The 25,653-nt window shown below is 35.4% G+C and overlaps 1 protein-coding gene across 1 annotated transcript; it reads right to left on the bottom strand.

Annotated features, from left to right (window-relative positions):
* Positions 1-6,436: 6,436 nt before the first annotated feature.
* On the bottom strand, positions 6,437-25,486 carry LOC138329670 (secreted frizzled-related protein 3-like). Its single transcript, XM_069276917.1, has 6 exons — positions 24,493-25,486; positions 16,162-16,245; positions 14,220-14,288; positions 10,531-10,805; positions 9,073-9,224; positions 6,437-8,904 (listed from the first exon to the last, which is right to left on the bottom strand). Exons 1-6 carry the CDS (start codon positions 24,968-24,970, stop codon positions 8,880-8,882), a joined length of 1,083 nt encoding a protein of 360 aa, XP_069133018.1. The 5' UTR covers positions 24,971-25,486; the 3' UTR covers positions 6,437-8,879.
* Between the last annotated feature and the right edge of the window lie 167 nt (positions 25,487-25,653).

Raw genomic sequence — 25,653 nt, 5'->3', positions numbered from 1 at the left:
TTCCCGAAATAGTTAACTTCCTTCAATTTACACACAATAAAGAGTTCCAAATCGTTTAAGTTTTATAAAAGTAATTGAAAGATTTCAGTGATAGTGTTTTATGCTGAATCAGAGCCCCAAACATCCTGTGTGACCCTTAAACTGAGACGACGAAGGTGCGAGTCTTATCAGACAAGTTAACGCCCATTCAGCCAACCTCCCTTCTATAGATGACCATCAGGTATGAAATTAGCCCAATTAAGTGGTATACCACAAGGCGGAAAACTGTGTGGTCTTTGATTCTACATGCCAATCTCCGCAGGTTACCGTACGCACTACTCCTACATACATATATGCTATTTATAAGAAAGCCTTGCATTAGGTTACCCTTTGAATGAACTAGGACTTAGACAATAGACAAACACTAGTAAACATGGTACGTACCTGTGAGAAAAATTCTTCCTAATGATAACGTCACCGGACAAAAATGGCTAATAACGATTTTTCATGTCGAACCCTCGCCGGGATATTTTAACTTTGTACGTCCGATTTCGTGTCAATTTACTCGTTCAGAAATGCTACACCAAATGAAATGTAGCTCTAATAGCTAATCTTTGTCGCTTTGATCTTCTATTAGTTATTTGAACCCTCTCGTTCGATCGAACAGGCGGGTCGGGATACCTGTGAATAACAATAGCCAAAGAAGCAGGATCCAGGTACATCGCGCACCTGTAATTAACACAGGTAAATACAACCCGTAGCATTAAGATTGATGTACGTGACTATATTTATTTCTGTTAACCTTATGACCCATTCCTAAACCCTCCAGTAAGCAGAAAAAACAGTGGCGAAGAGTATATCCCATTGGTTCATTTAGAGTTGTCACACAGATTACATTGCATCGGAAATAATTTTGCAATGTGTGTTCCCTTGTTATCGTTTAACTGTTTTTTGGGGTTTTTTTCGGCGAACGTACATGTACGGATATACTACCACCTTAACACAACGCTCAAATGGCTTAAATAGGCAATATAGTTTGAAATGAAATGTAATTTTACACTAATACTTGATATTGCTGTCTCCCAAAACACACTATCAATTTTAGTCAAATTTAATCACACAAACAAACAGAGCATACACTAGAGACTGTTCTAGTGGTCAATAGAACGCTAGGTGCGATTATTAAAGACGACTAAAATTTCATCTTATCCTTTCCTAAGGCTTTTATGAGGTACGTGTCCCTCTATACATTGATTTCAGGAAATACTCTCAATACACTGTCCTATTCGTCAAGCAAAAGAGCGAGATATTTCGGACGTTCTAGCCATTTTGCAACATAGATATATACCACAGCCTCTTACTGTTTTCGTGCAGTTATTAAACTCAGATACTGAGAGGACCATCCTCATCGTTTCTTCCTTTGAAACCGTTTAAGGGTATCGGAATGGTACTAAATTGGAGATTTGGTTTCCCAAACAGTGAAACATCATATTGCGTTGACATACTTTGGTCAACAAAAGTTTTTAAAACTGTGATATCCTTAACATTCATTGTGATAATTTAAAGCATCATGATATACAACAACACACGAAGCGATTAACTATTGTCCTGGTTAGAGGTTCTGATTCCTTGCTTGCCCTGCAGGTAGGGCGTTAGAATTGTACCTGCTGTCCCTATTGCATGATCGTATAAGGCGACTTAATTAAGGATCTTATCTTTTCTCTTCTTACTAACTGGCTTTATCTTTCCTAATGCGTCCTTTGGCACCGCCTCACTTTTGGCCTTGAGTTGAGCGTTCGCCTCTGTGAGGAAGGCTCTGGATTCTGTCCCCTGGCCGAGTCACACCAAAGTCTATAAAAGTGGTCGTTTCTGCTCCTGCTTAGCGCTCAGCATACAGGAGTGGGACGACTGGTTCGCCCGTTGTCAGTATAATGTGGCCGGGTGGGGGTGTATTGCTTGGTGTCTTCGGCGGCATGTTTCAGTGATATAGCACTATAAAAAGGGCAACAGCTCCACTATACAAGAAGACACAACACGAATATACCGCAGTGTTCCCAAACACGCACCTTGCACAACTTACATGCAACACACCGCATACATGGGAGGCCGTCCTTATATGACCATAGCTGTTAATAGGAACAAACAAACAAATAAATGATTCCTAGCTATATCCAATATTAAGACGGACGCCAATGATGACCACTTATTGTGGGGGTTTTACTAATAATCTGTCGGGATAATTTTAAGGCATGTGGGCAAAGCTTATAGATGCTTTTTTTTCTGTTATCTGTGTTTAACATTTGGAAATGGTAAACATATGGTAATTGAATACAGTCTGTACGACAGGTGTTACATCTATCTTATACATATCACATCTCATTACAGATCTCGTTACACGGGGTTAACACTTATAACAATGTAACTTTTATTAGACTGAGGGTATTTGTGATGCGGTCCGCCACAGAGACAGGGCGAGGTCCCTCTGGCACGCAATATCACCTACATATTAATTATATTATCTGATGATTCAATCAGTACGATTCCACTCCCTTGTCACACTGTAAACTGTCACAACGGTATGTGGTTACTCTTCTTTGTTTCACTTCTAATACGTAAGTTCCGCAGTACGGACGACCAAGGTCAGAGGACATTCATCCGCCAATAATACTAGATAAAGTTTCGTTGATGCAAATCTGACGGATTGGGTGCTTTACTACGAATAGGGCGTACACATTACAAATTCTGCCAAAATTTCATGGTCGTGAAACGTATGAATTATCTTCTTTTTTTTCTCTTCCCAATTAGCGTACCTTTTTTTCGATCTTGAGCATGATGACATACTCATCATACTATCAAATTATACTCATAACAGGAAATACGGGCCTTCTCAACACGAGATATAAGAGAGAAGAAGGAAGAGGTTAAGAAGTAATCTCGGAAGAGGAGAAAAACAGGTGACCGCCTTTTAGTCCTATGGCCCGTTCGTTCAAAGGCCCGTTAGTCCGAAGGCCCGCTAGTCCTAAAGTCCGTTTGTCCGAAGGCCCGATAGTCCGACAACAGATAATGTAACTGGAATTTATATGCGAACATGCAGAGCTCGAAATGAAACAAACATTTATTACAGCTTTCGATACAAACGACTGTAGTAAACTTGCTAAGTTTAAAGTGTTTATGTTAACTTTAGATTTGACACTGAAAATGTTAAAGGCCCACTACTTTTCCGAAACGGCTTTTAATCTTTAAAACGGGAACGATAATTTTGTAAAGTAACAAAAGTTATTAACTTACCGTTAATATTATACGTATCATACCTTCTGAACAATTTGATAAGAATAAATAAAATGTAAATTTTCATAAAGCGGGTCGTCTTATGCTTTCCGCCGTCGTAATAAATACCGCGCGGTAGTAGACTATCACTGCGCCAAAAGGCAAAACAACGAAATGAATCTCCACTGTTATCATATATTACGAGAGAAATTTTGCAAATGTTTGGTGTTGTAACCTCATCTTAGGCCATCAGTATATTTTTCCGATGTTATTAATATGTTTTAAAGAAACCTTTATGTTTTGCTCCGAAAAGGTAGTGGGCCTTTAATACACAACGAAATGTAGCGAATTTCAAAACGAGCATAATCTTGAAATACGTAAACGCATTTGATGTTAAAAAGTATAATACATTTTATATATTCACTGCAATCTCGTTTAACATTTTCTCTAACAAATATCATTATGGGTATAATTTCCATCATTTAAGGGGAGAAAAGGTCAAAGAAAGGATTAAAGAAATGCAAAATCAAGTCGTTAAGTACATATCTATCAATTATGGATCTTTGTTGAGGATCATATGGTGTTGTAGAATCAAATAATGTCCGATGATGTAGCCTGAGGTCATTAATTTCTATATTAGGTATTTAGTTCCTTTGAAAAAATGTCAAAAGAATTTTCCGATCGATATATTAATTGCAGGAAGAACGATGACTACATGACGTTACCCTGTAGAACTCAGCGTTTGGGTATGGTGTCACAGAAGGTATTTTGACTCGATGTTTCAAAAAATGGTAATTTCGAGTTGATATGCTATAGGATATATCGAACTTCACGTTACCACGTATTAACCAATGGGAAAAGAGCAAAATCAGAGCATATCTAACACATCTAGTCAATATACCTTCTGTTGCGTCATTACGCAAACGTTGAGTTTTTCAGGATGTTTTATATATCAATCGTTCTTCCTGTCGTGTGATGGACACGTAAATCAAATACTTATTTTGACATTTATCAAAGGAACAACATATCTTATATATAAATTGAGAACCTTTGATTGATGCCATTATTGATAAATGTAGCGACGTTTACAAGTGTATGTATAAAGGTATTTTTTTGGTAAGATTTGATGATACATATACATCATCCTTCCATGGAGAAATGTTAATCATTACACAAACACATTACAGCGCACGTAACGTTTACATTTGGGCATCTTAAAGCTTGTAAGTTTGTAACATAATTCATAGAATGTATGCTTGTGAGATATATTATACGATGTGTGAGACAATTTCTTTCTTATTTTTTTCCTTTTTGAAATTTTGATGTAAGTTTGATCATGCAATGCTGCATGAGAAAATGACAACTAGTCGTCAATATAAATTGGCAGATCAATTATTTTAAAGCTGTGTCTAAAAATGTAACCATCAAAACCAATCGCAAATATACCAAACTATGAAAATTACGTGAATTATAACAACGGAATAACTTGCAATATTTACTGATTTCGTAGTAACGGGCCTTCGGACTATCGGGCCTTAGGACTATTGGACCTTTGGACTAAAGAGACTTCGGACTATTAGGCCGTAGGAATATAAGGGTGTAACCGAAACAATATTCCAGTCATCGTTTGAATACCCGCGGGCTATATAATCATATATAGTTATATTCAAATATCGGGGAAAGGAATTACGGTATAGCCCATCGCATGATCGTAAAGGTGATGCTATGTGATGTTGTTTTGAACTCTCTTATACAAACACCTACGTTTTCTTGGGTAGTGGCTCACATTTGCCCTGATGATTAGTGAGGCAACATTTTTTCAGTTTTTTTAATAGATGTCTACAGCAAAACGCCAAAGTGAGTATGCGGACGCCAGTGCCGCTTTCTAAACACAAAATACACTTTTTACATAGGACGCGGTAATTAATTAATTGACGTTAGCTTTTACTTTTGATAGTGAATAATCGAAAAATAAACGGAACACTCTAAATTAAATACTTATTTTGATATGAACTTCCTGGTTTCCCTTTGATTAATCATTTTTGTCTTCAAAGTGTCCGATGGCCGCTTGCCGATTCGAAGTCTGTGTCGTAGGCACTACGAATGTTTTCCTCTACTGATCCCCAAGCCATGTCCGTAAAACATAGCACCTAAGCCATCTGGACCCGTTTCTGGCATCATTAAAGTGTGAAATGTATCAAATTGTAAGAAAAAAATATTTCAATATGATTTAGTTTCATGTTTTTATGCGGTTCTATTACAGTTGACACCGATCAAAGCTAACTATAGAGACCCATTCCATTAATACGTGCTTTCTTTAACATAAATGTGCCTACTGTTCTGTAGGTACATTTCAGTTTTATAAATATTTGTAATTCGAATAAGGTTAAATGTGCTTTTTGCTATATACAGAAGATATTGTTTTCTGTCATTGTTGTCATCCAATGTAGCGGTGTATCCATTTCGTGTAACACTCTCCCTAAATACCCTAAAAGTACTTACCTACTTTAAGCTTCGTTTCAAAATATAGGCCGGAAACTAGATACACGATCAGGGGGAAGCCGTAAACGGAAATCTGTTTCATAATGTACATTTTACACCTCTGACTAAATTCGATATCTACCATAACTGCTGCTATGAACGAAATTCCAAATCCGGAATATAGCATGTTGTTTGTACTATTTCACCCACGTGCGTTTGTTGTAAGGCAAACAACTAATTCATGTTAGCAATTTCAATGATATCAAAAACTTATCTATATCGTGGAGGTCATATGTTACCAACATATATGATTTTTGAATTCGATACCCTATTTTTACTTATCATAATTAGAATTCATATGAGTTATACGAAATATATTTTTTATTCATATCAATAATAATATATATAGGTGAATGTGTCCTAGGTATGGTAATAATTTTCTTGCGCAAAAAATGACTTGCCTGGATATTAAAGAAATACATAGTAGATTAACATTTCACTTTAATGTTTTGATAAACATACTTTATTTCGATTATAGTCCTATACCCTTTCCATATGTCCCAACCGAGATATTTTTATAGTCTTACACTTAGTTGCTGCATAATATATTGGTCAGAAGATTCGTTGAATATCAGAAATTTTCAAATTGTATACCCGATACAATTGATAATACACTTATACATCACGTAATTGTTTACAACAACAAAGATTGGTTTAATTCATATTTATTTCATCGGTTTGTACAACAGAAACAATTCGTATATTGCAACAAGACGCTCTCTGTACCGCCATCACAGACCTGGTAATGTCCGAAGCAATTTTACAAAGCATTTTCTTAAGGTATTGATAATCAAAGGGTCAACTCGTTTCACAGATATAATCCGTTCATAGTTTTATGTGTTGTTTTGTAAATTCTTGTTTATTTGTATATCTTTACATTTTTGTATCATTACCTTTATATAAGTGATGATAGTCGTTACTGTTATAGTTGGTACCGCCAATATTTACAACAAAGCTCCTCTCCTGACAGAGAAAGAACAATATTTATCTTTTAGACAAGAATTGTTGTTTAATCGTGTATATATGTATCTCAAACAAACACTAAATACATATAAAACAATTTTTGGTTTGCCTTTTTTGTCTGCACAAACGGTACCTCATCTTATATAGGGATAGTTCCATGGATTTTTTTATGTAATAATCTAGTTTAAAGTAAGTAATTTTTGCTACTGCAGAAAAGTACTAATTAGTCAGCTCTTGTTTTATAGATAAAACATTTGTCAGCGATGTAGCATCTTTAACGGTCTACCAAAACAAACATATGCTACTCATACATACGTGGTTTGTATGTGTTGTTGACTGGTTGATTATAGCTAAGGTCATTTGAAAGCAAAATTGTACGAGAGGTTTTTCGTAAAGAGAATGTGTGATTTACGGAATGTTCATGTTGAATTTTTAATGTCAAAATGTATTTGTATCCCCCAAATCTTCCTGTCATATACTTAAACTTTCTTGAAAAGACGATATGAAAGGAAAGGCAATCAGCAAACGACAGACGTTTAACGCCATCGAGAAATGGTCAAATAAATATATACACATCATATGTACACCATCTTATTATACAATATATGTTCTACCTACTTATTGTAACGTCATAGCTACACATAATAAATAATAGGAATCAACAACATGGAATCACCACTTTACAGAAATACAATCGTAGGTCGTACCGGCAATAAATCATTCTAAGTAGCATATATATTACCATTCAAAATCACATAATTCATCAAGATATAATATTGTCTTAGCTTTAGAATCGAGTTATTAAAATACTGTTCATAAAACAAGGATATAGTGCGACTTATAAAGAAATTAAAAGCCAAATATCTAGAGATAATTCTACCTAATCTGATATTGTCATACCTTAATATCGGTAAAAGATGATCTATTTGGAAAATTTAATTCATGTCGATAAGCATGGGGTTACAGATTTACGTACATTTAAATGCATGTATATTCATATACGTTATATAGCTCTAAAATATCTCCAGCTTGCCTTCCAAAGGAAATCTAAACCCAAAAACTAAACACGTGGTTTTCTAGTGAAGCAAAGCCAACATAAATGCGTATATTATGATATGATATGACTATTGTAAGCTTAGTATCGTTGCATTTGTTTCACTTATCTTAATATTTTGTTGATTATGCTTTTAAATGTAAAAATCAAAATTAAAATAAGCTTAGACTGTATTTCATATTCTGTAATAACCATTTTTGGTTTAGACTATAAATTACGCTTAAAGCGTCAACGAGCAACTTTTGAATTACATCTGAAAATTACATTAAGCAAACTAAAACAGTAGTTATAGACAGCTAAAATATTTTCCTTCATTCATGCTCCTGTTAGTGCCAATACTTCGATTATCATTATAATGTGTGGTGGTTACCTGGACAGGAGCAGCACCGTACTGTATGTTCATTGAAGCTATGTATTTGAGAACAATAGGTATTTTATACTTCCCGCAGAGTTACTCTCGCTGCTCTCGTAATGTAACTCTAATTCATAATAGATAACAAACATTGTTGAAATCAACGGAACGATTAAATACACTGAACATTAACATTTTGTACAGTTAGACGCGAACATATAATCATGTTTTGTTTTCTTGAAACCTCAAATTGGGTAATAGAGGTACTCGAGTGTATTTAATCACACTCTATTTCGAATGAACAGTCCCATAAATATCATCGATTGACGGACCAGTCATATAGTTTTATGATCAACACTTGTCGATCACAATATTAAGCAGAAGTTTACACATTTTGTCTTCAATGTCGTAGCTAGCTACACACAACATAAGTCTTGCTTCATGTCACATTATCACAGAATGGCATTGTTTTCGTCCCAGGACAAAAGTATGTTATCAGCGCTACCTTGCGGTAATTCATTAGACGACAAAATCGTCGAACAGCATCTAAGCTAGCCGTGGATCGCCGGAATTCGTCGTAAGTGTAACGAATATGATGATTGACGGCTGTTTACAGTAGCACAAGTGTTGACGGGAAGGATCCATATATTGTCAATGTTCCATCAGAACCATGTCTCCATCTCATGTACACAGTGCTTGCCTTCATGTATGTCAAATAGTGGCCTATGTCGTAGAGGTAGAATTAATTCTGTAAAAGTATAAAAAAAAAGGTAGCATAATAATCTGAGGCACTTGACATGTCTCATGTCTTAGTACAATTATTCTAGTTATATGACAAACGCGTGCGTGAAAGAACTAGTCTAAGATAAGCAAAATTGTGCACGATGACAAATTATGGCTTTTTTTGGAAGCTTACCTATTCTTTTTCCGGTTCCGGCGATTTTCACGTCCCCGATTCCGTACATTACTGTGGTTGGTTCCTGTACTATTGACTCTATTCTTGTTCCGGTTCAGTCGGCAGTTTTTCCGCTTCTTCTTTCTACACGTTCTTCTCTTTTTGTTCCATTTCTGAATGAAAGACTTTATATTTAAAATCACAGTGATGTATTAATAGTATTATACTGTGTCACAATCATTTTCACAAAATTAAGTTGAAAAAAAAACAAAAAAAACAAATAAAGGTTTTTCATACTAAACCTATACAAATTAAGACATGTTTATTTATTTTTCAAACCTGCTCTTCTCTTTATAATCCGAACGCGATTGTTCCTTTAAATTTATCATTTAATCCCGTAAATAATTTTTGAGTTTTGATAAGCGCGTCGTGATATTTATGTACTTGTTTCATTTATTTTTATTTTTTAAATACAGAAATGTTACAAAATAAAGCATCAGAATAATTCCTAACATAAAACCCCCATTGGTGATGGGCATTCCTGACAATTGTAGGTCCTTGGTAATATTTAGGTGCTATAAATCATGGGGTGCCTATATGCTCGATGTTAACCACTCAGGCTAAACATCGGTAACTCGATCAATATTGTCCAGATTTCTTACACCCACATCTGGAACGGGCTTCTTTATTATCCAGGTTCTGTTGTATTATGTGAATTATCATTCCTTTGTGTATGTCGTATGTAATAATCTAATTAAAAAGCCTAATTTCCTCACGGGCACGCTTTACCCCAGGCTGTGTTATGTTGCGTAACTTGGTGTAAGGAATGTCACATTCTTCCATTTTTAACTAATACAAATATTTCTAAGTGTAGTTCCTTACTAAATGTTATATATAGTTGCTGCAATGATTTATTATGTTATTTATTGCAATATTCATTGGCGATCCATATAGGCCTAGAGCATTATATAGACAATGCCAAACAATGTTAATGTATGGAATGCCAGAAATGGTGTCATCCAAGGTTGTTTGAGTAACAGAGTTACTACCTCTTCCTTCTTTCTTCTTTTAGCTTCTTAATCGATCTTTTCCAAAAACAAAAATAGATTAACTAACAATATTTTTTTGATATCTGAGTCGCTGACGAATCTTCCAATTCTAGTTTCCAGTATACCTCGCATTCAGTAAACTTATGGTTGAAAATCAAACAACAGATATCATATCCATTAATTTTATTAAGATTACCACTCATGGTAGACAGTGTGTTGTTTGAATGTTGATGCAGCAGATGCTGAAACTTATCACTGAACTTGAATATCACCCCTTTTGTGTGAAACATAGACACGTTTACATTAACCTAGTAGAATACTTTTTTTTTGGCAAAATGCACACTTACAAGGTTTTATTTAACAACTACGCACTATCGCAAATAACATTATCTACACGATGTAGCACTTAACCTCAAATATCAAAACTTACCGATATTCGTTTTTCCCATCTTTTCTGCCATTTTGTAGCAAAGCAATTATCAAAAAAGAGGAGTCGTTGAGTGGCGGGGTCGTCGTATCCGAGAATGAGATATTCCTTACGGCGAAGCAGCTTTGGACAGACACACGTAGAATTGGTCCATAGTTCAATCCCGTTGTTTTCTATGATATGAACACGTGTGCTCTTGAGAACTTTGATGACACTAACTCTCGTCACTGTATTGATGGTGTTGGCGGTGTCGTGTCCGAGAATCCGCGCTCTTATTGCTGCAATATACAACATTTGAAGACAAAGTTAAAATACTAATCATATGAGACATTAAACCTCATTTTAAAAAGATGCATTGAGCAGAGACAACCATGTATTTGTACAGTAGTTACTGGACATATGTTGAGAGAATGTTTTCAAGGGATGGCGGTACCTTCTACTTCAACACAGAAACGAGAATAGTCTCAGGGGAGAGAATGATAAAATTGTTAAATGGAAATGTTACCACAAGAATAATTTAGTGTTTGAGGAAATAAGGGTATTGGGATTAAAGATATGTTTTATTAATGAAAAAGAAACCATGACGGCTTACATGGAGAGATCTTTCAGTTTAAAAAACTAAAAGAAAGATGCTTTGTATATGTTAAGGTTAAAAGGTCGAACTGAGACGGATAGTTCAGAAATTCATCAAATACAAATCTACAGAGTCTTTTGTAGTTGTCTTATAACGCAGCCTAATAAAGGGGTATTCAAAAAGTCACGATGGCCATTAATTACCGATGTGTATATTTTTAGGACTTAAAGTACATCTCGATTTTTTCATTCAATGATTACGAGAACGTGAATTTGCAAATTCTATTCAACACATCAAGTTTTTGTAGGACTTGAATGGCACAGGATGATACCACACACACACACGATAATCCGTAAATAGGGTAATCAGCAGCAATATTACATATGTTCATTCATGGAACTGTCGTGAAATTACATATCTTTACCATCAAAAGCCCTATGAAGATAAGGTTGTATGGTTGGAAGGACGCATGTCTGGATTAATTATGATTAGTGCACCTCTTAACATGTACGATAATGTAAGGTTGATGGGCTGTCTATCACTCCGCCGGCGTGTTTTGTTAAATATTGTACACGGCACGCGATGTTGTGGAACTTTGAATATTTAAAGTACAGTACGTCACCGGAAATGACGCAGTTACTTTTCACAACCTAGCGCAAATGATCAAAATTTGTACGTGGGTGGGATTCCGTATCTTAACTTGATGAATTATGTTCACCTTCAATAACTCCATTCTGCCGTAATTTCTCAGTTAGTAATCTACGAAGTAGTAAGGACATATTTGAAAATGTGTTAATGACACTCAAATACATTATGATTTTAGTCGCACGACGTTGTTGTATCAAAACCAATGTCAAAGTAGTTCTATTTATAAACATCTTTCCAAATTGATGTTTAATAATCTAATATACATAGGAATGAGAAGGAATGAATCAAAATACATGATACCATTTTGTTTATCCAATCAATGTTTTTAGTTTCAATTAATACTACCTTCAAACAATTTGGAAATCCATCACACACAAAAAAACAAACAAAAAAAACATCGTAATCTAAATTAAGGGAACGTGGTACTTCTGTATCTTTTCAATAAGGCCTATGCAAATTTGCTTAAAAAGAAAATATTTGCACGACTGCCGAAATTATTAAGCCTCAGCAAAATCTCCGTATGGCCTTTATCTAAGACGTCTGTGCCATGCGAGCTGGCAAATATATAATACAACTTAACTGGTGATTACAGAAATGTGGTCTGCCGCGTGAGGAAAGGTGTCCGATTCCAATAAAGCATAATAATGATTCTTTAAGAGCACGCTGAAGGACAAACATCACATAAAACCTGATACCAGCGGAGAATGTAACCAGAGTGCTGCCTTCATCGGGTGGTAAACCTCAATAATAACAGGTGCGCTTATATACACTAACCAGGCACTGGGGACAAAGTCTTCACTCAAAAGTACAATTTTGTTGTCGACATCTTTCTTAATAAAATATCGTTCATTAGTGGCCAGGTTATAATGGTTTAGGTAGGTTTTAAGATTATATATGGAGAAAGCATTGGATAAAAGGAGTGGGACGACTGGTTTACCCGTTGCCATTATAATGTGAACAGGTGGGGTGTGCAGTGGGGTATCTTTTGCGGCATACTTCAGTCATATAATCAAAAGGATGCATGAGTCCCACAATTTAAAAAATGATAACATGAATATACCGCAAAGCACACAGGTTTCCACACACATTGCATACAGTGGAGACTTATTTAAATGATCTTATAATGAAAAATCAGGTGACTGCCATCTATCATTTTCTATGTGACAAATCTATAATTAAGAGGGAGACATTCGTGATTATGATATTAGACTGCAAATATACTTGTTAATTGTTCATATATTCTGTGAAATTATAACAGACAGAATCACGCCTACGTACTTCTACCTTATATCGTAGTTACATTTAATGAAACAAACGGACTCTAAGGCAAGAATGTAATGACAAATATAATCGTACGCAATCATTGACGACTTATACATTTTTATTCCAACCATTCATACATACATCGTTGCAGAGGTTACCATATAATCAGCACACATTGGTAAACAAATGTGGAAATCCAGGTGTAAAATGTAATTAGTGTCTGAAACTAATTAGTCTGTACGACATTACGCTCGTGCTGTTTCTGCCGTTTACAGGGGCAATTTGTATACAACTACAGGTATTTGTAAACGTCTCCCAATACACAGCCCTCATTGTTACCCGGGTCCCTTTGATCTCGGCACACCTTACAGCGCTGATATAGTGTGGCTTGGGTTAGCATTAACGATTACAAGAAACTGTCAAGTATATTTATGTACATTTAACACGCCAACTGCAACCTTACCTTAATGATCTCTGAGAGTAGAATTCCTCTTTATTTACTTACAACATTTTGTGTTTAAACTGCAACCTTACCTCAAGTATGCATCAGTGTAATTTATTTACAACTTTTCTAGGCAGATATAACATATGATAGGTGACTCTTTAACCCCGATATCAACAACAAAGTGCGAGACGTTACCTGTTCTGGTGCAATAAGTCATTCCGGTAAAGGTGTGCGCTGCTTTATTGACTTATGTAACTACCGAGAAGACACCTTTACCCTTTGACCTCGACATTACATTAGTTACTACTTTTCACATATGTTTTTGGGTTACTTTGTTTCTACTTTCATGCTGTTGACATTTTTATTTATTATTTCCGTAAGAAAATGTCTTTTCAGTCAGTCATGAAGTGCGTGTAATGTACTAGAAATGAAGTGAAAACGGAGTTTTTGTATCTCGGAAGTTTATTAACTTATTGTATTTCTCACATATCTCGGCACATATAGTATGTATAACTACGTTGAAATGTTGATTGACATGCTATTTTATCGTATGTTTTGCTAATATATTTAATGAATATACAGCTCACATACTCCACCTATGCTTTAAATCACATCGGCAGTTGATGGGAAACGAAGCCATATGAAATCGCTCTCCGTTGTTATTTAAGTCAAATCTTAATAGAAATATAGAGAAAGGAAATGTCATTTTTACATTAAAATGAATCTTAAATCACATGTTTGCGTAAAAATTTAAGCACTTACCAAAATTAAATTTTCCTTTTTTATAAAGTCTCTTCTTCAGCCTTGGTCGTTTTGTACAATGACATCCACCTTAAATTAGAGAACACTACACGTTAATTTAATTGAATGCCGTTACCATTATGATACAGTCATAAAAAGATCCCCGTTGGATTCCAGATAATTAGAAAAAAAATTATGAAATAATCTTAATCATAATTTGTTGGGATATTTCTTATAAACTTGATGTTAAATATCAGATCCGAGGACTCATATTTTTTTTTACATTTTGACGTTCGTATAAGTAATTAGAATCATATAATTAAAAAAAATCTACAAAACATAAACATATTATACCCAAGAACTTTGGCATACGTCTTCATTTTCCCCAACTTATTCTGGAGAAGCTATTCCGTGGTATGCCTGGCAGCCGTGATGCCAGCTCGGAGTTACCCAGTACTTTTGTATAAAGCGAGGTTTTCTATGGACGTTTTCTATCGCTACTTTAACCCCATTTCTTATAGATGTTTTCGGAGTGGATCCAAACATTAAAGTAGCCATCTTAAGTTATTAACTAGACGGGATTCGCAATGACATACAAGAAAGACGTTCCTATATTTCAAACATAACCGCTTCCTTTGAAATTGCCGGCTCGGCTTGTAGTGGGGCGACCTGTCTAAAGCTCTCTCGCCGGATGGTGGTCGTCATATTAACTTCAATAGGAAAAATCAAATGGATTCCAGAGCCTCTCGCTCACAGCTTAACCCCAAGTATAAACAAGGTATGCTATTCGGTGCTTTGATTCTTTTTGTATCAGCAAATAGTATTTCTCACTCAGAAGTGTGTTAAACATTTTCACTTTTTCATCAAAGACTCTGATCCCTATGAACGTTTAGGAGGACATATCGATGTTATGTTGGGATTTGAATAGATCTAATGGTTGAACTGGTCCACCAGGCGATGTAACACACGGCCAACAAGGATGTGTAAGCATCTATATAACTGCTTGTGTGTCTTTTATCACGCTTTACGCTACAGTTTATCGCTCTGAATATGTTCAATTAAACGACTTCATAACGATAAACAAAATGTTCTTCTTCAAAATGTGTCGGAAGTCAGGTTTAAAGATTAAAAGCTCTTTACAATTTAAACGTCATAGAACGTATCTGATGTTGATATCTTTGTTTTGTTTAAAGGGTTACATACATCAAAGCAATCACGACATTACTGTGTCAATAGCAAGTGTTATGCCAGTACCATTGCTTTAAATCTTGAATTTCAAAGCGTCAATAGTGACACTGACCCGTTCATCATTTGGTAAACCTTTCTTCAAATGGCTAATTAACGACACACCCATTGTTGGTAATTATGATTAACAGAGTAAAAAGGATATTTACTAGAAACACATGCATAGCAGTATTTGGTATACACGCAATAGGCCTAGTTAATTTTTATTGCAACATAGATAGTAGCGTATTCGGTATATACCGACCGCAAAAGTTAATTTTATGATTCAAACATAAAATTATCAGATTATTTAGAATGATAAAATTGAAATTATTAATCAATAGCAAAGTTCCAAGGAATCGATCGTTATCGAGTGACTGATTTCATTCCGTAATTATATTCTGTCCCATGATTAAGGAAATAAAGATAGACATGGTTTAACCTTTCATGTAGAAACCGTTTTAATCGTATTTCTTTAATTAACATTTCCATCATGACTATCAATGTAACTTATTCGTAGGATTAGCTTTTTAAGATATAAATGTTGGGCAGGAGTTTCAGAAACTTACATCAACGCAAAAGCGTCGTTAGCCAAAAACTGCGAAACTGATTATATGTTTGGTGACCCTAAACAATCATCATATTATTTTTTTTAATGAAATACAAATAGAAGTTATTTTCTGCCCAACTGATCACTCCCCCTAAGTTACACCACAGCCGGATGTATCCGAGTATATACCTTTCTTTCTTGTCTTATTGGTCGTTTCCCTGTCAGGTTTCCGCCCATTGGACTCCTTAGCCGGCTCAAGGGTTGGCTGTCCACCTGAAAGACACAAAACGCGTTTGTAGTCACGGATATATATCCTTAATATCAGCATTCAAAAGTAAAACAAAGGGAAATAAAACGACCGAGAACGAGAAAACAAATCTCTATCTGTTGGTACATAAAAGAAAGCAATAAGAATGAGCAAATAACATGTAACTGATCAAAGATTACCCAAGTGGAGTGGGTCCTGTGATCATGGAACACGCGACTGGCGAAATGATAAACCGATAAGGCGTTTTACAAATAGCCCGTGCAAACTGGATTTAGACTTATTTCATCAGACAAGCATAAGTGTAATACCGTACGTATCAAAGGCTTTTTTCATCTGTGTCCTGTCCAGACGGAGAATCATACTATCAGAAGCGTACATACACTAAAACCTAATACTACTGTCGAGATAGTTTAATACCCTCATCATTTCCAACCGCGGAGTTGGAGTCGCATCACAAAGCGACTAAAAGGAGATCTTCTAATTTTATGTACTGTATTTTGGTAAAGTACAACATATTGTCTTCTTTGAGGTTTGAGATCATGTCTGTTTAAACGGTTCTAGTGTTCAAGATACGACATTAGGTGCCAAATCTCTAAATGTCCCTCAGTTCTATTTACGGCACAATCGGGGAAAACCTTTGTTATTCTCATGAATCCATTTCAAAGGAATATGTCTTACGATCATGGATATACCAGTATATACCTGGACATTGAAATGTCGTTAATCCAAACATTAAATATCCTAAATGCATAACGAGCTGTGATTATGGACAATGCTATATAACACAATATAATACAGAATAAAAAGATAATATGAATGATTGAGTGCGTTTGATGCCAGAAATGAATGACTTCTTACTTTCTTAAATATAAACGAAAGTCAAAATCAATATAATCTCACCGACCAAAGTGATCATGGGTCCAATTCAGTAACGTTATAAGCCGAAAGCAAGTTTTAGCCGTCAAAAGAAACAAATTAATCTACATGTTTGAAACTTCAAAAGCGGCAACTTCAAAGAAACATTGGTAACCCTTGCCATTGTTACTAAAACGGTCTAGCACAAACGAATCCAAATATAGCATAAAACTTCTTTGTAGCAAAAATTAATTTACCTTCAAAAATTACCGGGTTGTCTATTAATCATCTGTTACATTTAAATTCACAATAGGCTCTCGGTTTATAAAGCGGCTGAACCGGGATTATTTTGAATTTCATTTGTCAAAGCTAAGTTACAAAGGGAACTATCCGGCGTGTGAAGGTGGTAATTTGTTACATCGCGACGTTGATGAAATTCTGGACTTCAAACAGGCGAAAAGTTTCATTTCTTCACCGCCGACCAGCAACCTAGTTATTTATCAATCTGAAATTCGTGGGGCGCTTAGTTAAATGAGAGAAGTGTGGCATTGTACAGTGATATAGAAACTCCGGTGGACAAACAATGTAGATAGGGCATTATGTCTTTGGCTTTGTTGTCTACTTGTGATGACATCTCGAGAGAGGATAATAAACCGATTGATGTTTTGTCGACATCTACTAAAGTTATGCTGCAGTTAGCCCTTAACCTCAACAACACCGCGATACCCAGGCGTATGTGTACATCGAAAAAACATCCAAATCATGTTTTTAACTATTTCGTTAGTGTTTTATTACATAAAAATATAAACATAATATTGTCGATTGGCTTGGTTTGCTCCTTCGCATACAAAATCACTCAAATCAACAGGTAATTGCAATCGCGAAATATAATTGTTTGTTTTATAATTATTGATGTGTTGTGCTTCCAAATGTATCAATAAACTCATGTTCATTGTTTGTTATTAACAAAATACTTAAACAGCACTAACCATCATACTATTCATAGCGACACAAATTATTATGCACAGTATCTCAGTTTCTAGACCACACTAGGCACATACGATTAAACTTCACATCAGGTGCACAATGTGTTTTTAATTTAATGGCTCAACCGTTGATCGGTTAAAAATTGATTTAACGACAGTATTTTATATAAAGTGATCTTATGAAAGTATTTTATATAAAGTGATTTTATGACTATTTTATATTAAGTGATTTTATGACAGTATTTTATATAAAGTGATTTTATGACAGTATTTTATATAAAGCTTCTTGAATGTTTAGTGGTCATGCTTTCTTTGAAGGTTTTTTTTTTAAGTATTCATATGTGTTTGCTATTTTTTTTGGGGGGGGAGGGGGGAGTATTTTACACGATTATGTTGAAGCCAGTTGTATCTAACACTGGTATACGCCCGATATCACTTTTATACAAATTGTATTTAAGTCTCGTTTAATATAATGTAAAAGCTGTGTAGAAAACGACTGGTGCGGGGATCCCAATGTCTAACTGCCATTTACCTACATCTAGGATTCGACCTGGTGCGTTAGGGATCAGTACAAACTCGCCTATCTCTGAAATATTATCCTTACAACGGTATCTGGGTATTGTTAAAAATATTATAGATGTTTTATTTTAAACAAACCTAACACTATAGTGATGTGGCGGTACAGTCCGTCTCTCCGCCTTCCACACTGCTTGTGTTCACCTAGTGGTTCGCCGGCAATACTGCTCCCTTACAATTTACGTTTAAAAATATATTTGGTCTTTGTTCAATCAAATTATTATACGCTTTAAATAACAATAGCGTATGTGAGCGATAGAGCGGCGTTTATGATATTAAATAGGCACCATATAAGTTGTAAATTATCCACAAGTCTAGTAGATGATCTATATTACCGTCTGATCCATAGACGCGTTTGTAACAGTTTCACAGTAAATATAAATCATTTACAACTGAATTCCTTATGACAGTTTTTGTTACTGGTCAGATATATTTGGGTTGTATGTATTGTGTAACTTACTGTCGACAATATAAGTCATTTAGAGGTACACTCGTCAAAGAAAGACCAGGGATATTGTCTTACAAAATAATGGATTCGTACTCGAAATATTACTTCCTTCAACATTAAACAATACTATTGTGTGATGTTAATACACATATCTATATTCTTAGTCAGAATCATTTTAATATCACGATGATTCAACAGGCTCTCGAAATAGCCTTAGAGAACGTGCATTTGAATTTCGTTTAAATAGAAGAAATAAAGATATTTTCAAATATAAGAAACATTTCAGTAAATTAAAATCTGGTATTCGAAACGACTTCATTTTCGCGTTTTAATATCCAGCGACATTCCAATATCTATTTAATTTTGATATTAACAGTTCTACGAGACTTATAGTAGATTTAGACCTATTTCACGGCAATCAACTTTCGCAAATTTCAATCGCTCTAGAAATTCACAAAACTTTAATCGAACGCAAAGTTCCCCTTGTGTATAGTAGAAAACAGATCCTCTCGTACTATAGCACCGAACCGTTATCTAGACGTGCCATCGTTGTTGTGTCTGGAACCATAACATAATACAGAAGCTGTTGCGAAACTTTGCATTGAAAATATGTATATTATCCTGACTGATATTAAATGGGACCTCAAACTATAGGTTACTTGTATTTTGGAATCTAGCTGATAGGTGGCACCTGTAAATTGCGTTATGTTATGTCCCGTCAATGGTGTCGACATTGTACTCCAGATTTGTAAATGTAATGTAGCGTGTAGGTGCACAGTTTTGAATACAAATAAATATTTACAAATTGAACAGGTGTGCACGGGTTCTTATTACATAACATTTACTTTCCAGCACAATCTCTTCGCGACAATGATGTTATACTCGTGTTGTAGCCTCTATAGAATCTAAGCATAAGTTGTGTGGAAGACTGAGGGATTGTTTTCTGTAGATCTCGGATCAGAGGTTTGATGTATTAAGACTTCATATCTTAAATCATTACTAATCTCAACGATCTTTAACACAACTCAACAAGACCACCTGCTTAATTTGACTCAGCCGAGCATATATGGCCTGAACGATGTTATCTAACTCACAGAACTTCCAAACGTGTATCAGTGTTCTCTCACGACAGTGGGGGTGATGGACCGTCAAAGGGTGACTCAAGCCCTGTCACGACATAACCAACTATTCGTCATCAAAATTGGACGAAAGTAACAGCTCTGCCCGTCCATTGAAAGGAAATCTCTATTGTTGGATGTATTCGGTAGACAGTTGTGCCAAAGCCCGTCACCCACGGGATATTTCCGGGACGTATTCAGAAGGATTTTGATGTCATTGCACCAAAATTAATCACTTGCATAGACAGTGTTTTATTGCTGAATGTAATCAACCATGGAGAGCAGGCCATAACGCTATCGTTTGTGTTTGACTGACGGATATGTTATTGTTAGAAATAGATAAACGATTAACACTCTACCCCAGACTGTGAAGTAGGAATAATTTCAGCTGCATATCACTGGTGGGACAGTAAACATTATATCATAACACCAAACGTCAAACTAGATTCACCACTCACAAACGACGGAAATAAAACGTTTCCTCTCCATCGACGACAACCTATAATACAAATCTGGGTCACATCAACACCCGCCATACAAATCTAGGTCAGAATGACTCCTTTCAAACAAATATAGGTCAAAGCGACAACGACATAAATATCAAGGTTTAAATCAAGATATGACGAGATGTTCCGACTCTGGTATCGTAACAGTGGACTTGTTTCTAACACTTTCGCTAACGCAGTATAAACTTATTGGATTTTGACGTTACATCAAGTAAGCCGTCTGCTTTTGTAGATTGTATGTAGGACCTCTTTTAAGTTGATATGAACTGTCAGATAACTGTTGTAGCAGCAGTAACACCATCGCACCATGCGAAAAAGTGCCTACTTTATCTTGTGTTTTTCTTCAGGGCATACACAATGATAGTGTTGTTGAATTGTGTCTGGCGAACGCCATATAACTGGCGTTATCAGCAACGACATTAGCTAGTATAAACATCGCAACATTGAACTCGCTTTATATCAAACCAACGGCGATCCCTTTGGTCCTGTAAGTTATATAGACGTTCAACAGAAAGGACCTGTCTAAAATTGGATGATCGAATTGTATGCATGATAGAGTTCCTTTGAAGATTTCGCGCTAGTTTATCAGCGGAGAGGGGATAAAGTGTATTGTTTACACTATATCAAAGAATGCGTGTCTTAATCTCATTTAATGATATCATAATTCCCTTCCATAAACACATTTTGTTTTGTTTAAGGTTGTTCTGTAACAGACCAGCTTACAAAAAATCGGAGAAAGTCATTTCATATGTTTTGTAGGCATTTGCTCTACAGAAAATTATTAATGATAAACAATGGTCCATATATAAGTATTGAACGATCATTCCCATACAATATGTATATTATAATAATATATATATTTTAATTGGTTGGTTTGTAAGTCCTTTTCAACCTGGGTCCAATGTGTTTCGTGTGTGTATGTATGCATATAAAGGGAGGCTGTGGCATATTCGTGTTGGCTCCTTGTGATAGGGTGCATTTAAAAGTTCTGTAGTTTGTTCTTAAAACATGATCGGATTTTCACAATTTTCTTATGTGTTAAAATAATGATACAAGGGATACGATCAAGTTCATATTATATTGTATCAAAAATGTACCTCCTTTCCTTTCATTGGATTCTTACTTTAAAATCCAACTAGTTGATTAAATAACTTCAAACTAGTACTTATGTTTCTTTATTCAAGATGGATTATTCTGTTTAACCGTTCTATCTGTTTGTGTATTCTAAATACATGATACTTGAAGTGGGTGAGCATTAGTCACAGCGATTTTCCACATATACTGGTATGTTCTAAAACAAGCCGTTTTTACGTTCTGTATAAGGTTTCTCCAAATGTGTTAGTAATAGTCTCCAATTAACATAAAGGGAACTTCTAATTAACAGAGCCTGTCTTTTTCCATAAATCAATTACGAGAGTGTACATGGCTGGCATTCCTGTCTAGTGGGGAGCCAGAGTAATACGAAGCCCTGACATAGGGAGCGATCCCATTTATCATTAGTAACAACACTGTTAATTACCTAAACGATACCGCCTTCTAATTCAACAAGTGTTTCGCCAAAACCACACATTATTAATCTTCTATGTTTAACATTTACCTCTCAGCGTCGAGTCAAAACCACACATTATTAATCTACTATATTCATTATTTTCTATATGATAACCAGAGATATTTTTACCTGTAAGAACTCATCATAATTTATGTATAAAAACATGTCTAATGTGTGTGTGATCTCATGAAATGCATATTTGTGGCCAAACAAACTTATTTATTAAGTAATATGTTTGGTATGTAGGAATTTCTTTGTCCTCTTTCATATTAAAATCATCTTTAATAGTATATAATCGTTGCTCGTATGTTACTTATGTATATTTTTTGTGACAGAAGAAACGTTCTGTTAACGCGACTTCTGTTTAACCCAGCAAAAATGCCGGAATGAGGATATTGTTTTTTCCATAACATCTACGAGAAATTTCTTTCACTTATCGACTAAGTGTTTACTCTATATATATTATATAAAATTAATGTAACAAAAACAAAAACTTACCGAAGTCGTACAACAAAATCGAATACGTTTCCAGGCATATTGGGATTCTGTACTCCACCCTACAGAGCCATCACATATTTTACAAGGTTTCCAAGGTTTCTTTAATTACAACTTCGCCATATGACTATACAATAAATCAAATTAATTTATTTCGTACTGTTTGCGGGACCATTTTTTTTACTTTATTTCGTACTATTTGTTGGACCATTTTGTTTACAATTTTGTCCAGCAAAATAATGCCCTTGGAAAGAACCGCCCATACATGTACATATTAGACAACGTCAATTATATTTTGTTCAAATTACTAGACTCAATTAAAACCCTATTGAAATAAGACGAACATACTTATCTATCATAGAAGAAAGTATACCACAGTCTCCCAAAACCAAACTCGACAAACGAATTCATACAATATAAAAGGAAGGCTGACGCTCTAAATGAGCAGTGTCCAAAAACCAAACTCGACAAACGCATTCATACAACACACAAGGAAGGCTGACGCCCTAAATGAGCTTATATGTATATAACTAAACTAACCAGAATAATCTATCAATGCTTCTCTTTACTCTGTTTACAGTAAGGGATCAGTCTCCTCCAAGGTTAGGACACACTACCATAGTCACTCAAACTTATTTAATAGGGATCAACTTCAACACGTAGTTCTATAAAACAATCATATCTACATGATGCTTAAATATAAGGAATACTTAGATACTATAGAGGAATATCACGTTTGTTATGTTTGCTCCGAGTATTGGTACTTAATATCTATAATGTAGATATCACAAATTTAACTTTTAGACGCGTATTCTGGCTATCCATGAGAGGACAGAAAAACAAAGTAAACGAGGAGCCTTGTCTCGAAGCTAATAAACTTAAGCTTAGCTATGGAGAAATCAAATACATACACCATATGTACCAATCGAATTTTTATCGCAACGAAGCTGAGGTAATTTAAAGGCGTTCCCATTCGCTATCTGTTTACTATACGATCTTTTTACCTATATTTATATGTGAAAATTTAGTTACATAACAAACGTTTATGAATGCTTTAAGATTATAATGTATTATGTATGATACTAATGTCACTACAGAGTGGTTTAGTGTCAGTTTTCTAAATACGAAAAAAAATTGTAACGTAACGAGAAATACATAAGTTTAGTAAAGTTAAGTTAGAGAAAATTTCTTCCACTTTCGATTCTGTGATAGCATTCAGCTGGCTACTGATACAGATTGTGCACCTACAGTCGGAGTAGGGATGTACCTACAGGTGGTTGTAGCTGATCCGAGCGTGTTTTACTTGGCAAAGCCTACATCTGAAACATTTATCATGTTCCCTATTCACCGAGCGAATTTATCTGTATTTACCTTATTGATAAATACCGAAAGTCTGATGTCTGGCTGTCAAGTGCAAAACTTCAAAAAGATATTCGACAAGAGACTTGAATTCTAGGCATTATAGTTTATATCGGAATGCCAGGGGGAAAATAGTTTGATAAATAATATATCCAGTATTCTACATGAATAAACCTACCACTGATGATATGGAATGGCCGGTTGGTGTTAGTTTTCGTACCAAAATCGACTTGGGATTGCATATACACATGTATATCAAGATGGACTGATAGGTTCTAAACATTTACGAACTTAAGACTCCATCAACGCTATATGTGATGATGGAGATCAAAGTGAAAGTAAAAGTAGAGAAATACTAACGGTCTGGCAGAGAGGAGACGATGGCTGCTGGAGAGACGCATACTCCACTGTCATAACGAGGCAGATTGTCACAGGAAAGGTTCTCCGGCCACGACACATTATATTCATTCATTATCCGTTCACATCCTAATTTGGCGCGATTGCACACACTCCAACACGGGGGAATAGGTTCAGGTTGAAAGTTTACTGTACATATAGGCGCATACATGCCACATAGGAAAAACAACAAAACGTCACTACAATTCTTTTCTATTAATTTTTCAAATTGTTCAATTGATAATTTGGCATTTTCTTGTGAACTATGGTGAAGGAGATTGGGCATTCTTGTCATGTTGTATGGCATCCCTTGGCACATAGGAATCTGTATTGGTTCACACATGTCTGCTCGTCGGTTGAACACGAGTCCGTAAATAGCTGGTATCCATACCAGTAGTATTATGACCATATCTGATTGTAACTTTTTCTGTGAACATCCCATTGTCAAGGCTTTAACACACTGTTGTCACAGATTCCAAATGAGAATTTTCCAAGGAAAAAGCCTGATGGTTTAACTGTTACTTTCAGAGTGAACACACAGTTTTTACTTTCAACGAATATCAATTAATGTATTTCAGTGATATTTACAACCTAAAACCACGTTAAACCACGTTGTTTTTTCATTATAGTTGGTTAATGTTACGAAAGTCTTTCTTAGTAGATATTCTGTACACGATACATCCATATTCGTCTTCATCAACTTCTGTAATTATGTATTGAAATGTCTTGAGTTTTCCTATTTAAAGCCTGTATATTAGCGCTCTTACCACGTGTGAGTTTAGTAAACTCATTCAAAAGCTGTTATGGGGGCGTGTCGAGGGGGCGTGACGCCAGCCTAAATGGATCATTTCCAATCACTCAATGTTTAACTTTTCTCCAATAAGTGTTTGACTTGCACAAATGTTTAACTCATTACAAGCGCCTAAATCCATTATTATGGACAAACACCATTTGTAAAGGTTGTGTTTTGTTTTTCAAGTTTTCCACCTGGCCTAGCCCTTCTGAACACCTCTCCGGTCGATCTTTTTGATGTCCGATAAAGGCGGAGTTACAACACCAGTCAGTTTACTCTAACCAACTGCCTTGGAGTTCATTCATATCAACAGGCTGTGTGTGTAAAATCAA

This window comes from Argopecten irradians, chromosome 8 (assembly GCF_041381155.1).
Source record: "Argopecten irradians isolate NY chromosome 8, Ai_NY, whole genome shotgun sequence".
Taxonomy (NCBI): Eukaryota; Metazoa; Mollusca; class Bivalvia; order Pectinida; family Pectinidae; genus Argopecten; species Argopecten irradians.
This window is presented reverse-complemented; position numbering and strand designations above follow the sequence as displayed.

Bases quoted from the DNA above. Each gene is read 5' to 3' on its own strand.
- LOC138329670 (XM_069276917.1), bottom strand. From the start codon at position 24,970: ATGGGATGTTCACAGAAAAAGTTACAATCAGATATGGTCATAATACTA. The intron at 9,225-10,530 runs GTAAGTTTTGAT...TCTTTCATTCAG, and splicing joins GATGGGAAAAACGAATATCG to AAATGGAACAAAAAGAGAAG. The intron at 8,905-9,072 runs GTAAGCTTCCAA...ATACTTTTACAG, and splicing joins CGGAACCGGAAAAAGAATAG to AATTAATTCTACCTCTACGA.